This window comes from Astyanax mexicanus, chromosome 7 (assembly GCF_023375975.1).
Source record: "Astyanax mexicanus isolate ESR-SI-001 chromosome 7, AstMex3_surface, whole genome shotgun sequence".
NCBI lineage: Eukaryota > Metazoa > Chordata > Actinopteri > Characiformes > Acestrorhamphidae > Astyanax > Astyanax mexicanus.
This window is the reverse complement of record NC_064414.1, coordinates 52,778,069-52,794,834: the sequence shown is the minus strand read 5'-3', so window position 1 is coordinate 52,794,834 and position 16,766 is coordinate 52,778,069. Positions and strand designations below refer to the sequence as shown.

At 37.7% G+C, this 16,766-nt stretch overlaps 1 protein-coding gene across 2 annotated transcripts in view; it reads left to right on the top strand.

Moving 5' to 3' along the window:
* gpm6ab (glycoprotein M6Ab) overlaps window positions 1-16,766 on the top strand; it is a 158,432-nt gene that overhangs the window by 42,402 nt on the left and 99,264 nt on the right. The window contains exon 1 of one of the 2 annotated variants that reach the window (XM_049481408.1): window positions 2,345-2,715. The exons of the other annotated variant lie outside the window; for it this stretch is intronic. Within the exon in view, the coding sequence (XP_049337365.1) occupies window positions 2,679-2,715 (37 nt within the window). The 5' untranslated portion in view covers window positions 2,345-2,678. Of the gene's footprint in view, window positions 1-2,344; window positions 2,716-16,766 lie in introns of those variants that run through there. 2 annotated transcript variants of the gene reach the window in all.

Sequence of the window (16,766 nt, the reverse complement as noted above, 5' to 3'; positions counted from 1 at the left end):
TGTCATTTAGCAAGTGTAGTAAAAGCCCGGCGTATACATGGGGTGTGGCCAGCAACAGCTTATTTGCATAAAAGTGACAGAGCCCTTAAACAGCTCATTTTGAAAGGGAGCGAATTTTCTGTTTTTGTTTACATTGGAAAGTTGCATGAAGGTTTTGTTTTAAAAAGAATGTACGTTTTTTTTTTTTATGAGAAATTTTATTGATTTTGGAACTGACCAACGAATTTAGTTCTCTGTTTACTTTGTTATTCTGTAACATTTGATCTTTGAATATACAGGATTTTAGTGTTTTATTTTTATTTATACAGTTATATAATGTTCTATAATTTATTTGTTAACTTCTGACTAAACACAATTTGTAACTAATTAAAAAAAAAACTTACTTATTCTCTCAGTTTTGAGAAACCTTTAAGTGTGACAGAAAGTGTTTGATTTATATCGCAATACATATCGATAGAACAGACATAGAAACTTTATTGAGATAAGATTTTTGTTTTCCATTTCGCCCAGCCCTAGGCAGTCGAGTCCCAAGTAAAAAAAAAAAAGCACATAAAAAGTGAGTTTTTTAATAAAATTCCGGATATTACTGTACAGTTTTTTGTATTTTTTGTAAAGAGACCGTTGTTGTTGTGAGTTGGGATGCTTCTTTGGGGCAGTTTTGATTATCTGTACAGTAATGAAATCCTCCCACTGCCTGAGTTACTGCTCTGATCTTCATCTCATTCCAGAATAATGAAATCTATTTATCAGAAAGTGAACAGCAGCAGCAGCAGCAGCAGCAGGGTGACGGGGTGTAACTGTATCTACAGGACGGGCAGAGGGGCTTCACACTGCTCAATCAAACAGACAAGAGGTGGGGGGTGTAAAGATGAGTGTGTGTGTGTGTGTGTGTGTGTGTGGTTGTTCCTAAGTTACACCCCTCCATCTGTTCCTGACTGCTTAAGGCTGCAGACTCCTTTTCTATACACTCCTGAACACTCCTGTCCTGTACACTATTGTCCTGTATACTCCTGTCCTGTACACTCCTGTCCTACAAACTCCTGATCTATAGACTCAGGTACTGTTCACATTGTCCTGTTCACCATTGTCCTCTACACCATTGTCCTGTCTTGTACACTCTTGTCTAATGTACTCCTGTCCTGTACACCCCTGTTTTATACACTTAGGTACTGTTCACATTGTCCTGTTTACCTGTCCTGTTCACCATTGTCCTCTACACCATTCTCCTTTCTGTACACCAATATCATGTTCACCTTTACCACTGACCTGTACACTCCTGTCACCAATGTCCTGTTCACCAATGTCCTTTACACCACTGTCCTCTACACCAATGTCCTGTTCACCACTGTCCTCTACACCAATGTCCTGTTTACAGTGTCCTGTTCACCACTATCTTGTATACCACTAGTGACTCTTGTCACTAGTTTCTTGTTCAGCACTGTCCTGTACACCACTTCTTTGTTCAGCACTGTCCTGCTCACAGTACTTTTGCACACAAATGTCCTGCACACTCCTGTCCTGTTCACAAGGTTTTGTATACTCTTGTCCTGTTCACCTCTGCCCTGTACACCATTGTGGTCTTCACCACTGTCCTGTTCGCCACTGTCCTGCTCACAGTGTCCTGTACATTCCTGTCCCATAGACCACTGTCCTGTACACCACTGTTCCTGTAGACCACTGTCCCACTTGCCTGTACACCACTGTCCTGTTCACCACAATCCTTCACACTACTGTCCTGTTCACCACTGTTCTGTACACCAATATCTTTTACACCACTGTCCTGTTCAGCACTGTCCTGTTCACAGTGTCCTGTACAGGAATATCCTTTACACCACTGTCCTGTACACCACTGTTCCTGTAGACCACTATCCTGTTCACCACTATCCTTCACACCACTGTTCCTGTACACCACTGTCCTGTACACCACTGTCCTGTACACCACTGTCCTGTACACCACTGTCCTGTACACCACAGTCTAGTCCTGCCTTTTGCAGTAACTAAGAGCAGAGTGAGTAACTGGGGGAAGGCTGTGGACACTGTGGGGAGTGAACTGGTGAGAGCTGGAGAACTCACTGGAGATAACGTTCACTCGCCCAAGGGAATGGGCATCCTCTCTCTCTCTCTTTTACTCTCTCTCTCTCTCTCTCTCTCTTTTATACTCTCTCTTTTCGCTCTGTCACTTAACACTCTTTCTGTGAAGTGAGCAATTATTATTCCTCCCTGTTGTGAAGCTATAGAGGAGGGGGGGGGGTGGAGGAGGTGCAGGGAGGGGGGCTCTTCTTCTTGCTCTTCTTCTTCTCCTTTTTTTGTGTCCCAGGCACACGCCCAATGGTCAGGAGAGAGGGAGAGAGAGAGAGAGAGAGAGAGGGGGATGATCACGCCTGAGTGGGTTCCTGAGCGAGCGAGGGATCAGTGAACGAGTGCGGCAGTGAGGGACGGAGTGTGTGAGCACGGCGTGTGGATGAAGCAGAGCTGAGGGGACTTCACTGGGTCACCACTGGCTCCTCCAGAACACGTAGCCTACATACACACACACTGTACACACACACACGCGCACTCTCGCGCACACGCAGGCACACTCTCGCGCACACGCAGCCAGTGCAGGAGCTTACAGGGGTCTGGTGCTGAAGGCTTTGTGTTGAATCGCTCCGGGTGCAGTAAGGCGAGCTCACACAGCCATGGAGGAGAACATGGAAGAGGGACAGACACAGAAAGGTAGGATGGAGAGAAGATGCTGGGATTGTTTTTTATCCTCCATCAGCTGTGAGGAGTGTGTTGATGCCGTGCTGATGCCCTGTTAATGCTGTGTGTTTAGTGCATCCATCCATGCTCATGTCTCAACCTGGTTAATTAAAAAATTAATTAAAGATCAAATTAAAGCAATTTATCAATGAAAAATAAAAATATATTTTTTTTATCTTAGGTTACGAGTTTTAAGAGTTTTTTCCTTCATTTTTAGTCATCCAACCACATATTTTCCATGTTTTCTGCATAACACATCTTGCATTTTTTCAACAAAAAAAAAATTGCATCTTTTTTTTTTTATCTGGTAAATAAATACATTAACAAACAGGACCAATTCCAGAATATATTAAGAGATAACGCATTTTCTAACCCTGGTTTTCCCTTTGCAACCCATCCATGAATCTCAGTTAAGCTCAGAGAGCATCTTTTTCCATCGGGCTTGCAAATAAATTAATAAATAATTTTATTATTAAAGGTAATAGCAAGAAATCAAACACACTTTTAAAACTCACTTTTTAAAAGTGTTTTCCTTCATTTCTAAATTTTTTGCATAGCTCATCTTGCATCTTTTATTTTTTATAAAATTAATAAATTAATTAATTCATTAATACATTAACAAACATGATCAATTAAAGAGTGACATAATGCATTTTTATCTTTGTCTTAGATTCTCAGAAGCTGGTTTTCCCTTTTCAACCATCCATATGAATCTCAGTCAAGCTCAGAGAGCATCTTTCCATCGGGCTTGCAATAAAATTAATACATTATTTTATTATTAAAGAGAATACCAAACTCACTTTTAAAGTCTTTTCCTTCATTTTTAGTCATCTAACCGTAGATTTTCTACCTTTTCTGCATAGCTCATCTTACATCTTTTATTTATTTTTTTTTATCTGGTTAATACATAAATATCCAAACATGACCAATTAAAGAATGAGATAATGCATTTTTAACCCTGGCTTAGACTCTTAGAAGCTGTTTTATTCTCTGTTCATCCATCCATATGAATCTCAGTCAAGCTCATAGAGCATCTTTCCCTCGGGCTTGCAAATAAATTAATAAATCATTTTATTATTAAAGGGAATAGCAAGAAACCAAACACACTTTTAAAACTCACTTTTTTTAAAGTGTTTTCCTTCATTTTTTAGTCGTCTAACTGTAGATTTTCTATGTTTTCTGCATAGCTCATCTTGCCTCTTTTATTTATTTATTTTTTTTATCTGGTAAATACATAAATTACCAAACATGACCAATTAAAGAATGACATAATGCATTTTTAACCCTGGCTTAGATTCTTAGAAGCTGTTTTTTCTCTTTTCAACCATCCATATGAATCTCAGTCAAGCTCAGAGAGCATCGTTGCATCTGGCTTGCAAATAAATTAATAAATAATTTTATTAAAGAGAATAGCATTCAATCAAAAAACTCAGAAATACCTTTTTTAAAGCTGGTTTGGAGTCTTTAAGCTTCTACTTAAACTTCTATTAATCCATTCATGTGTAGAATCTCAGAATAACTCATCATAAAGCATCTACCAGGCAGGAGCTTAAATAAATAATCAATTAATAAATAAACTATTCGAACAATCGGACAACTAGACGACGCATCTATAGCCTAGGTTAGATGTTTTTTTTTAGCTTAATCCTCATCATTTTTATTCATTTTTCCATATAATTTCAGCCTAACCCTGAGAACTCAGATCGTTAAAACTGGCTCTAAATGAATAAAAATACAAATAAATAAACAATAATTGAAGGGTTGAAAGTGTTTGCCTCCATTTTCAGTCACCCAACTTAACTCAGAGCATCTTTCAATCTGGCTCATGAATAAATAAATAAATAATTAAATAAATAAATGAATAAGTATATGAATAAACAGAAATACAAACACATTGGAGTGGCTGAAGGCTCAGGTACGCCTGATTTTCTAATGTTTTAGATGCTTCAAGGCAGTTTTCCTTCGCTTTCCTTCATCCGTTTTTCGATTTTCTTCCCAACTCGGATCATCTTTCAGTCTGGCTCGTGAATAAACAGATAAATAAATACATCAATAAATAAATGAATTAATTAATAAACAAACAAACAATTAAATACATCAAAACAGCAAGAACAACTAGAACAACTAGACACCTACGTTTCTGTTTTTATTCGTCCATTCACAGAATCTCAGCCTAGCTCAGAGAAATTAATTAGACCTGTTTCCAGATAAATAGATAAATAAATGAACACATAAGAAAACAATTATTTAAAGGAAATAGCAAATAATTGAACACTCAACAATGCAAAATGCAGTTTTTCACCCTGGATTCTGGCTCAGATTAGGCATTTTTAGCAAAGTTTAGATGCCTAAAGCATGTTTTTCTCGTTTTCATCCATTCATAGAATCTCAGCTCCAAATAAATAAATGCATAAATAAACAAACAAACAGCAACAGTTTAAGAATCAGATCATGCTTTATTTTACCTGTGTTTAAATGGTTATATATAGTGTTATATATGTGTGTTTGTGTATGTACCCACAGATCTGAAGCTTGACACGTCTCTCAAATTGGCTTAGAAATAAATAAACACATATTATACATAACTCAAACAAACTATAATTTGTAGAATCAGATCACGCTTTTTAATCCTTAATCCTTAATTTTCTTTTTTTTTTCAGTTTTTTAAATCAGTTAATAAATCTCAGGTTAACCCAAAAAGCATCTTTCAATCTTGCTCTAAATAAATAAATAAATAAATAAATACACAAACAGCAACAGCCTTTAGCCAGCCTAGGTGTCATCAACCTGCTGTAATAAATGCAGTGATCAATAGATAAGTAAATAAATAATGAGCGATTAGGTGAGACATGTTAACTCAGTTTTATTTAATGTACACAGCATTTCTACATGATCTACAGCATACCTCAATCTGGCCTGTAAACACAGACAAACACACAAATAAATAAATACACATTACACTGCATATTTCAATAAATAAACAAATAAATAAGTAGGTTTTTCCCTCACTTAGCTATTTAAAGCTATTGACAAACAAACACATCTATTAATGAATAACAGTTTAACATGCATTAACTGTACTCTGTCTGTCTTACCTTTTGTTTTCATCGAACAGTTCTTATTATATCTTCATCAAAAAAGAAAGATATAAAAACAATTTACCAATAATAAAAAGTTAATTATTAGTAACACTTTTTGGATGATCTATTATACGTCTATTAAATGCAACTGAACTTGCATTGTGATATCATTGTTGCTCTGCGATATATGTATATTATAATAACAGCAACAAACTTTATTTATAAAGCACCTTTCATACATTAAAATGCGGCTCAAAATTATGTGCATACAGAGAGAATAAAATCAGATTAAAAAATAAAAAGTAAAGTAAAATTAACAATTAAGATAGGACAATTGAAAATAACATTAAATAATAAAAATAGTAAAACTGTAAAAAGGACGAATAAAATAATAATATCAAGTAAAATTACAAAAGGTTGTGATTGTGATATATTAAAATAAATCAATTAAAACAAAAAGCTAACATAATAATCAAGACACAAAACATAAGAAAGAAAAAAATATATATATGATAAAATTAAAAATTGTTAATTAAGAACAATGTGATTTTTTCTGTGTATCAAGCAGCCAAACAGGTTTATATAGTAAAATATACAGTATATTGGCATTGCACAAAACGTTGCATTCGTCATTGTTGCATGCAGCGATATCAATACTGAAACAATATATCGTGCAGCCCTAGTTTACTGTATATATGCAATGTATTTTTTATTTGCATTTGCACATCTTATCAAATGAACAGTAATTCAGTAATAATACATGAATAATTGAGAGTAAAAAGGCTAAGTGCGTCTATTGGTATTTGTGTGTGTATATATATATATATTATATATATATATATATATATATATATATATATATATATATATATATATATATATAGTGTGAATATATGTGCATGTGTGTGTATATGTATGTGTGTGTGTGTGTGTACATACTGCAGGGTGTCGTTGCTGGATGGCGCTGCCTGTGTACAGACAGAGTGGGTGATAGATAGAGATAGATGAGAGAGATAAAGATAGAGCGCTATAGATCTATAGAGATAGAGAGATGGAGTGATAGAGAGATGGAGTGATGGACGGAGGAGTGGACAGTGAATGGGCTGGTCTTTGTTAGCCTCGTTTGTGCTCGGCTTTCACGCTTGTCTTGGTGTGTAACGGGGGAATAGAGGGGCGGAGGAGAGAGGAGAGGGGTTGTCGCCGCTCCCTCTTTCTCTCTTTTGCCTCTGTTCACTCTATTTCTCTCTTTCTCTCTCTCTCTTGCTCTCTCGCTCTTTTTTTTCTGTTGGTTATCAGCAGATCTGCAGTCATTTTTCACTGGTACTCTGGGTGTTTATACCATTGCTGCTGTTTGTGTGTGTGTGTGTGTGTTTTTCAGAAGCTTCAGTGTGTGTGTGTGTGTGTGTGTGTGTGTGTGTGTGTTACATTGTAATGTATATGGTAGGGAGGTGTATTAATGAAATAATTGCATGATTCAAGAGATAATTCAAAATTTGTCTCAAGATTTTTCTGTAAAAATCTTGAAGAATGTATGTTTTATGCATTAAAATAATATATAAAATCGATTGATTGATTAATTGATTAATCGATCGATCAGAAAACCCTCGAACAGCCGTATTTGTGTATGTCACATATGTTTAGTGCATTTAGCTGAAGCTATTTTGCAGTATTTGTGCCAAAATATACACAAACACACGGAAGATGATGTGCAATAAGAGCATCAAAGTGGTGGAGGGTGGGGCAGAGTGTGTATGTGTGTGTGAGTGTGTGTGTGTGTGTGTGTCAGAGATTGAGGAATTATGACAGGCGGTGGGCACTGTGACATAGATGTGTGACATCAGAATGAAAATGGAGCTTCTGAGCACCCCCCCCCCCCCCCACTCCCACACACACACTCATCTTTAAGGAACTTCCCCACTCGCCTGTTAGACGTGACCCACTTCTGAGAGAGAGAGAGAGAGAGAGAGAGAGAGAGAGAGATTTGCCCGTCTCTCTCTCTATATTGAACCATCTCTATCTGTGCTCTACTCACTACTGTAGTGCACTACTGGAGTCCATGTCACAAACTATGCTCTAGTGCACTAGTCAGACCAATACCACAGTCATACTTACAGTTACAATGCAGTATTGTTTATTTAGGCATGTATTGAAAGCTGTGTCTTACTCACTATTGTCTCACTATTGTAGTGCATTACTGGGTCTGTTTTAGAAAAAAAAAAAACATCCCTACTCACTATTGGTGATGGTTGAATGTGACTAAAGTATGACAAGTGTGCACAAAAATTAGAGCATCTGACTTTTATAGTACACTCTTTTGCCCTTTATATTCCAAGATGTGCTTTGTTTAATACTGTAGTGTACTGTAGTTTGAGATGCCCTGCTCACACGTGTGGTGCAGCAAATACAACTAATAACGTTACGATAATAAGACTGGCTCACTATTAAATTTTCACTTTGTTCTAAACTATGCCTTGTTCACAATTGCAGTGCACTATTTGAATCATTTTCCAGTACACTACAGTATGTCTTGTTTACTATTATAATGCACCATTCTGAACCATGCCGTGTTCACTATTGTAGTGCCTAATCACTATTTTGGCTTATCTTCCAAAATATGCTTTGTTCATTGTTGCAGTGAGCTATTTTAGTCTTTGTTAGTTTTTACTATTCACTATTAAACTGCACTAATTTGGCCTTTTGTGTTATGGCAGGGGTGTCCAAACTTTCCTTTTTTTGGGGCGGCCCGTGAGGTATTTTAGAAATAGAATGAAAGTTGGCCCGCTGTTAAGCAGGTTTTTATAATGCGAGATTCATAGTTTGAAAGCTAGGTGTCAGAAAAACGGGCCAAAGAGTCTAAAAGCGGAGAGGGTGCGCATTTCTAGCGCAGAAAAACGGGCCAAAGAGTCTAAAAGCGGAGAGGGTGCGCATTTCTAGCGCAGAAAAACGGGCCAAAGAGTCTAAAAGCGGAGAGGGTGCGCATTTCTAGCGCAGAAAAACGGGCCAAAGAGTCTAAAAGCGGAGAGGGTGCGCAGTTCTAGCGCAGAAAACGGGCCAAAGAGTCTAAAAGCGGAGAGGGTGCGCAGTTCTAGCGCAGAAAAACGGGCCAAAGAGTCTAAAAGCGGAGAGGGTGCGCATTTCTAGTGCAGAAAAACGGGGCAAAAGAATCTAAAAGCGGAGAGGGTGCGCAGTTCTAGCGCAAAAAAACGGGCCAAAGAGTCTAAAAGCGGAGAGGGTGCACATTTTTAGCGCAGAAAAACAGGCCAAAGAGTCTAAAAGCTGAGAGAGTGCACATTTCTAGCGCAGAAAAACGGGCCAATGAGTCTAAAAGCGAAGAGTGTGCATTTCTAGCGCCGAAAAACGGGCCAAAGAGTCTAAAAGTTGCCGTAATTAAAGAGTTTAATATTAAGAGACATCATGAAATTAAACATCAATTTGAAAAATCTTAGTTTACACAACACTGTCAAAGATAAATATAGCAAGTCAAGTAAAGTGGTGTGTATATGAATCGGGAAAATTTATTATTTAAAGTGGTATATTTCATTATTTGTTTTATTACAGAGTCTGTGGCCCGTGACTTCAAATATATTTCTCCTTCTGGCCCCCAACAAAAAAGTTTGGACACCCCTGTATTATGGGATACCTTATGGACAATGGGTAACTGTGATTTACTGTGATTAAATATGGATAAGCTTTGTTCATAATTGTGGACAAATAGTACCCTGATCACTATTTCAGTGCACTGTTATAAACTGAACAGAGTCCGAAACTCTGGTTTGTTCACTATTGTCGCACACAATTTAAAGTTTTTAACAGATTTATGCCTTTCTCACTATTGTAGTGCACTTGTCCTGTGTTTCAAAATTTCTGATACTATATCACACTGTTTGGTCTAGTGCCATGTTCTTGTGCACACTTTTGGAATATGTTACAAACTGTGCCTTGTTCACTATTATATGGTGCTCTGTTTTTGACTATGTTCCTAATAACTCAAGTGCACTATTTAAAGCTATGCACAATTTAATGGGGCAGTGGTTGGAATGGAGCTGGACTCTCTGGTTACAATAGCTGAGAGAAGGACTTTGGATAAACTGCTTCCTATCATGAACAATTATAGTCACCCACTTCACACCACCATCATGAAGCAGAGGAGTGTGTTCAGTGGCAGACTGCTGTCACAGAGCTGCACAACAGACAGACTCAGAAAATCCTTCATCCCCAGAGCCATCAGACTCTTTAACTCCTCCCATCGGGGACGGGATGCTGCTGCTGACTGAGTTTAATCCAGTCACACCACATGGACATTATTATTCAACCACTTAATTATTTACACTAACACTTCCCCAACCTCACTTACATTCAAGTACACTTTACTCATGATTGGGTATTCACATTTTCACATTCTCTTTTTAGAACTATATTTGTTACAGATGCATATTTATATTATATTTCTATGTCACATCAGTCACTTTCATAATCAATGTCATTGCACACTGCACTTTGCTCTGTTAATTATTTAATTATTTAATGAACATTAGCAACATCTACTGTATGTATATATATATATATATATATATATATATTTTTTTTTTTTTTTTCTCTATTCTTATGTGTTTTAATTTATGTTTGAATCTGTTTCTTATTGTATTGTGTTGTTGCTGCTGGATGCCTAAATTTCCTTCGGGGTAAATAAAGTATCTATCTATCTATCTATCTATCTATCTATCTATCTATCTATCTATCTATCTATCTATCTATCTATCTATCTATCTATCTATCTAATGTCTAATCTATAGATAATCTAAATATAAAAAGTAAATGTAATAATGTTAAGATACGAAGCAAATAATAATTCAGTTGTGAATTTGGTTGCATCAAACTATTTTTCAGTGTAAAGGACCGTGATCAGGGCACCACAGTTTCTGTTGTGAAACTTAAGCTTATGTTGCAAAACAATCAGCTTAGGCTCTGAGCCTGGATCAGATGTTGGTGGAGACCACAGTGAGTCCAGATGGTGTGGAGCTGTGGACGGGTCACTATAGATGGATTTGCATATTTAGCAGGTTCTTCTACCTGGTGAGACTCATAGTTGTAGGTACAGAAAATGTAGTATTAGGGGTCCAAACACTAGACTCCACAAAGCTATTACCAGATTTTTCAGACTATAAGGTGCACCAGATTATAAGACTCATTAAGCAACACTAGTAAGGATGCCTATATTAAAGTGAACAAGGGTGTCTCCATGTTTCCCTTCTAATGCGAAAGCTGGGGAAAGCTCATCAAACAAAACTGTGATTCTAAAAAAAAACAAAAAACATTTTATTTTAAAGTCAAACGAGTGCTGGATGTTAATCTACACAGATTTCTCTCCTGAAAACTGTTTATTTGGGTGGTCACCGTCATTACCACACTTTACACTGTCCAATGACTTATTTATATATTTAAATCTATTGTAGAAATAAGAATAATCACTAGGAATAGGGGATTGATTAAATGGGGGGTGGGGGGTGGGGTAATGGCTTATGGTTTTGCTATAAAAACCACTGAAAGCAGTGTAATCACTGAGACCTACTGCATGCTTTTATGGTTCTTTCTGTATTACTGTGTAATAACGCTTCTCCTGGGGCAGCTGTGGCTCGTTCCTGATCGTAGCTTTGATCTTCCATATGTGAAGCTCTATCACATCATTTAATCTCCATCAGCGGCGACAGCGCTGCCCACAGCCGTGTCCCGGTGATGGGATCTCGCCGAGGCTCTTCTGCAGGGCTGCAGCATTGATCGTGTGTTCAGGTCGGGTCTGGAATTAAATACACTCTACAGCTTCAGCTCCTCCAGCCGCCATCAATCACTCAGCCTCGCTAAAACCACACACACCCGACCTGACTGATCCCCTGCACTCAGACTAAGTAACTCACACACACACACACACATTACCCAGCCGCTGACGCTGTGTTTACATACCTTTAATATAAAAGAAACACTGCATTACTGCCACTCACACACGTACACCTTCACTCAGGTGGGGGTGGACATTATTACTATATAATGTGATATATATATATATATATATATATATATATATATTTATGAGTATACAGTGCATATCAGCAGTACCTCCAGGACACTGAACAACTGAATTAATAATAAAATAGGCAGATTTATGTCTATTTATTATTTATGTTATGTAGAGAGCATGAAATAGATAAATAATAATCAGAGCCTTAGTAGGTGGAATCAGTATAAAGGGGCTCACAAAAAAAAGAAAATCAGGCAGTTGCTATATTATCACAAGTGGCTGCTATGGTATTCTAGGTAGTTGCTATGATGTTGTTGGATAGTTGGAGTTGATGGGTGGTTGCTATATTATCACAAGTCATCACTATGGTATCCCAGGTAGTTGCTATGCTGTTGTTTGATAGATAAAGTTAAATGATGGCTCCTAGGCAGTTGCTGTGGTTTCATGACTGGCTGCTGTGGTACAAGTGGCTGCTGTGATACCACACAAGTGGTTGCTATGGTTTTTCAGGTAGTTGCTATAATGTTGGATAGTTGAAGTTGATTGGTGGTTCCTATGTGGCTGCTGTAGTAAAAAAAGTGGTGGCTATGGTATTCCAGGTAGTTGCTATGATGTTGTTGGATAGTTAGAGTTGACTGGTGGTTCCTAGGTGGTTGCTGTTGTATCATTAGTGCCTGCTTTGGTACAAAAGTGGTGGCTATGACATTCCTGGTGGTTCCTATGTGGCTGCTGTAGTACAAAAAGTGGTGGCTATGGTATTCCAGGTAGTTGCTAAGATGTTGTAGGATAGTTAGAGTTGACTGGTGGTTCCTAGGTGGTTGCTTTAGTATCACAAGTGGCTGCTGTGGTACAACAAGTGGCCACTATGGTATCCAGGTAGTTGCTATGATGTTGTAGGATAGTTAGAGTTGACTGGTGGTTCCTAGGCGGTTGCTTTAGTATCACAAGTGGCTGCTGTGGTACAACAAGTGGCCACTATGGTATCCAGGTAGTTGCTATGATGTTGTAGGATAGTTAGAGTTGACTGGTGGATCCTAGGCAGTTGCTGTTGTATCATTAGTGGCTGCTTCGGTACAAAAGTGGTGGCTATGGTATTCCAGGTAGTTGCTATGATGTTGTGGATAGTTAGAGTTGACTGGTGGATCCTAGGCAGTTGCTGTTGTATCATTAGTGGCTGCTTCGGTACAAAAGTGGTGGCTATGGTATTCCAGGTAGTTGCTATGATGTTGTAGGATAGTTAGAGTTGACTGGTGGTTCATTGGTGGTTGCTATATTATCACAAGTAATCACTATGGTATCTCAGGTAGTTGCTATGCTGTTGTTTGATAGATGAAGTTAAATGATGGTTGCTAAGCAGTTGCTGTGGTTTCATGACTGGCTGCTGTGGTACAAGTGGCTGCTGTGATACCACAAGTGGTTGCTATGGTATTCCAGGTAGTTTATATGATGTTGGATAGTTGTAGTTGATTGGTGGTTCCTATGTGGCTGCTGTAGTACAAAAGTGGTGGCTATGGTATTCCAGGTTGTTGCTATGATGTTGTTGGATAGTTGGAGTTGACTGGTGGTTCCTAGGCGGTTGCTTTAGTATCACAAGTGGCTGCTGTGGTACAACAAGTGGTTTCTATGGTATTCCAGGTAGTTGCTATGATGTTGTAGGATAGTTAGAGTTGACTAGTGGTTCCTAGGTGGTTGCTGTTGTATCATAAGTGGCTGCTATGGTACAACAATTGGCTGCTGTGGTACAACAAGTGGTTGCTGTAGTATTCCAGGTAGTTGCTATAATGTTGTTGGATAGTTGGAGTTGACTGGTGGTTCCTAGGCGGTTGCTTTAGTATCACAAGTGGCTGCTGTGGTACAAGTGGCCACTATGGTATCCAGGTAGTTGCTATGATGTTGTTGGATAGTTAGAGTTGACTGGTGGATCCTAGGTGGTTGCTGTTGTATCATTAGTGGCCGCTATGGTACAACAATTGGCTGCTGTGGTACAACAAGTGGTTGCTGTAGTATTCCAGGTAGTTGCTATAATGTTGTTGGATAGTTGGAGTTGATTGGTGGTTCCTAGGCTATTGCTGTGGTATCAAAACTGGCTGCTGTGGTACATCAAATGGCTGCTGTGGTGAAACAATTGGTTTCTATGGTATTCTGTGTAGTTGCTATGATGTTGTAGGATAGTTAGAGTTGACTGGTGGTTCCTAGGTGGTTGCTGTGGTACAACAATTGGCTGCTGTGGTACCACAAATGGTCACTGTGGTATTCCAGGTAGTTGCTATGATGATGTTGGATAGTTGGAGTTACTTAGTGGTACTGGCTATGGTATTCCAGGTAATTGGTAGATCCTAGGCAGTTGCTGTGATATCATGACTGGCTTCTTTGGTACCATAAGCGGTTGCCATGGTATCCCAGGTAGTTTCTATGATGTTGCTGAATAGTTGGACTTGACTGGTGGTTCCTAGGCGATTGCTACAGTATCATAAGTGGCTGCTGTGGTACCACAAGTGCACAGTTGATAGCTTTTATCATTTAGATCTCTAAAATTGGGCCCATAGTCTGAGATTTGGTCGTTTTTTGACTATAAAAAAGTGTTCAGCAGCATCAGAGTTAAATAGCTCTCTCTGCTCTGAGCAGAGGGCAGTGAAGCAGACTTCCTGTGTTTTCTTGGTGGACAGTGTGATTTCAGGCCACTCTGGCCTTTCAGTTTGTTTAGAAAGCTTTATTACCATTACGAATAGAAGAGCAGCCAGTGTGTCTACAGGAGAAATGAGGAGTCTTTGTGCCTTTTATCACCAAACACAGTGAGGATGGAGTGAGACCACCCTGGAGAAAGTCAACCGCAAATCAAACAGACCATTTTTACCTTATATCTTTGTGTCCTTCATTGTACAAAACAGAATTCATAATGTTATATCAATTATTGTTCAACAATGTTTAATTTAAATGTAACTGAGCTCCTCTTAATTGTATCTTGATTCTCGGATGGCGTTTCAAGGCAATCCCTTATAAAAAGAACGTATACTTAAGAGCATTAAAAGTATGTTAAAATTAGGTAAAGAATAATAAAAGTACATTTTTAATTTCATATACTTAATGAAAATACACATTACATATACTTTCTCTGTATTTCAGTCAAACGTATTTTAAGCAATAGTACTATTAGCAAAAGTACTATAGTGAGACATAAAAAGACAGACAAGTACTACAGACAGACAGACAAGTACTATAGACAGACAGACAAGTACTACAGACAGACAGACAAACAGACAGACAAGTACTTCAGACAGACAGACAGGTACTATAGACAAACAGACAGACAAGTACTACAGACAGACAGACAAGTACTACAGACAGACAAGTACTATAGACAGACAGACAGACAAACAGACAGACAAGTACTATAGACAGACAGACAAGTACTACAGATAGACAGACAGACAAGTACTATAGACAGACAGACAGACAAACAGACAGACAAGTACTATAGACAGACAAACAGACAGACAAGTACTATAGACAGACAGACACCCAAGTACTATAGACAGACAGACAGACAAACAGACAGAGAAGTACTATAGACAGACAGACACCCAAGTACTATAGACAGACAGACAGACAAACAGACAGAGAAGTACTATAGACAGACAGACAGACAGACAGACACCCAAGTACTATAGACAGACAGACAAGTACTATGGGCAGACAGACAGACACTATAGATAGACTATAGAATACTGCTAATAGGCACTTTAATATATTTTTAATGTAATTTTTACAATTTAATTCATGTGTATTATTTAAATGATCTTTAAAAAACACTTAAAAGCTTTATTACAATTAAGATATACTTAAGTTGTCATAAGATTTTCCAAATAGTACATTTAGTATGTATTTAGTAGTATGTATTAATTTTAATGTTTAAAGTATGTACTTTTCCATGTTAAGTATACTTTTTAAAATATATATATATATATATATACTTAAATGCACACTGATACTTAAAAGTACACTAATATGCTACATTTAGATGGCTTGAAAATGCCCACACCTGTTTAAGTTGTGAGGTGTTGTCTTGTGAATGAGGTAGTTCAACATTGGCCAACATGCTCATGGCAAGGCAACATGGATTATGTGAGTGAATGGGACGTTGTGCTGATATTTAAAGGGGTCATATTATACCTCTTTTTACATGTTCTATACAAAACACGTTCATCAAGTTCTTTACACAAAATCGCTCTCTAGGGGTGTGACGAGACACTAATATAACGAGACGAGACGAGACACGATATTGGGTTCACGAGAACAAGACGAGAGGAGATTTAAAAATAATATTTTTAAGAAACCTCAAAAATAAAAAATGGCTTAAAACTAGAGTTTTATTTGACAAAATCATATAACGCAAACTTAACAGACTGGTTTCTCTCACACATTGATTTTATAAGAAATAGAAATAAGAATAAGAATAAAAATAACACTTTTCTAGGTCTTTTATAGTGCAAACAATAAGTGCAAACCACAACCAGTCATATTAAGACTATGCTTTGTGTTTTTTTCTCCTAAATCTCTTTTAATTTAACTATTCATAACCATAACCAGTCATATTAAGACTATGCTTGAAGTGAAACAGAGACAGAACATGTTTTAAATACAGTACAGAGCTAAGGGATTAGTACAACTGTCTATGAAACAGTCACGTGTAGGATTTACTTACAGTATTTATATATGGTTTGTATCTTGTTGGTCACTCTGTTACCGTTTATTGTTTCCACTGGAGCCAAAATGCAGCCAGACATACAACTTAAAAGTAGCAGAAGCATCTTCTATACAAATACCTGAATTTTCCTCTTCTGCTGAGAGCTGCTCTCACTGCTCAGCCACCACACTCGCTGCTATCACTACTGGGTTGCCAGGTCCGGCTTAAAAAGTCCACACTAAACTGT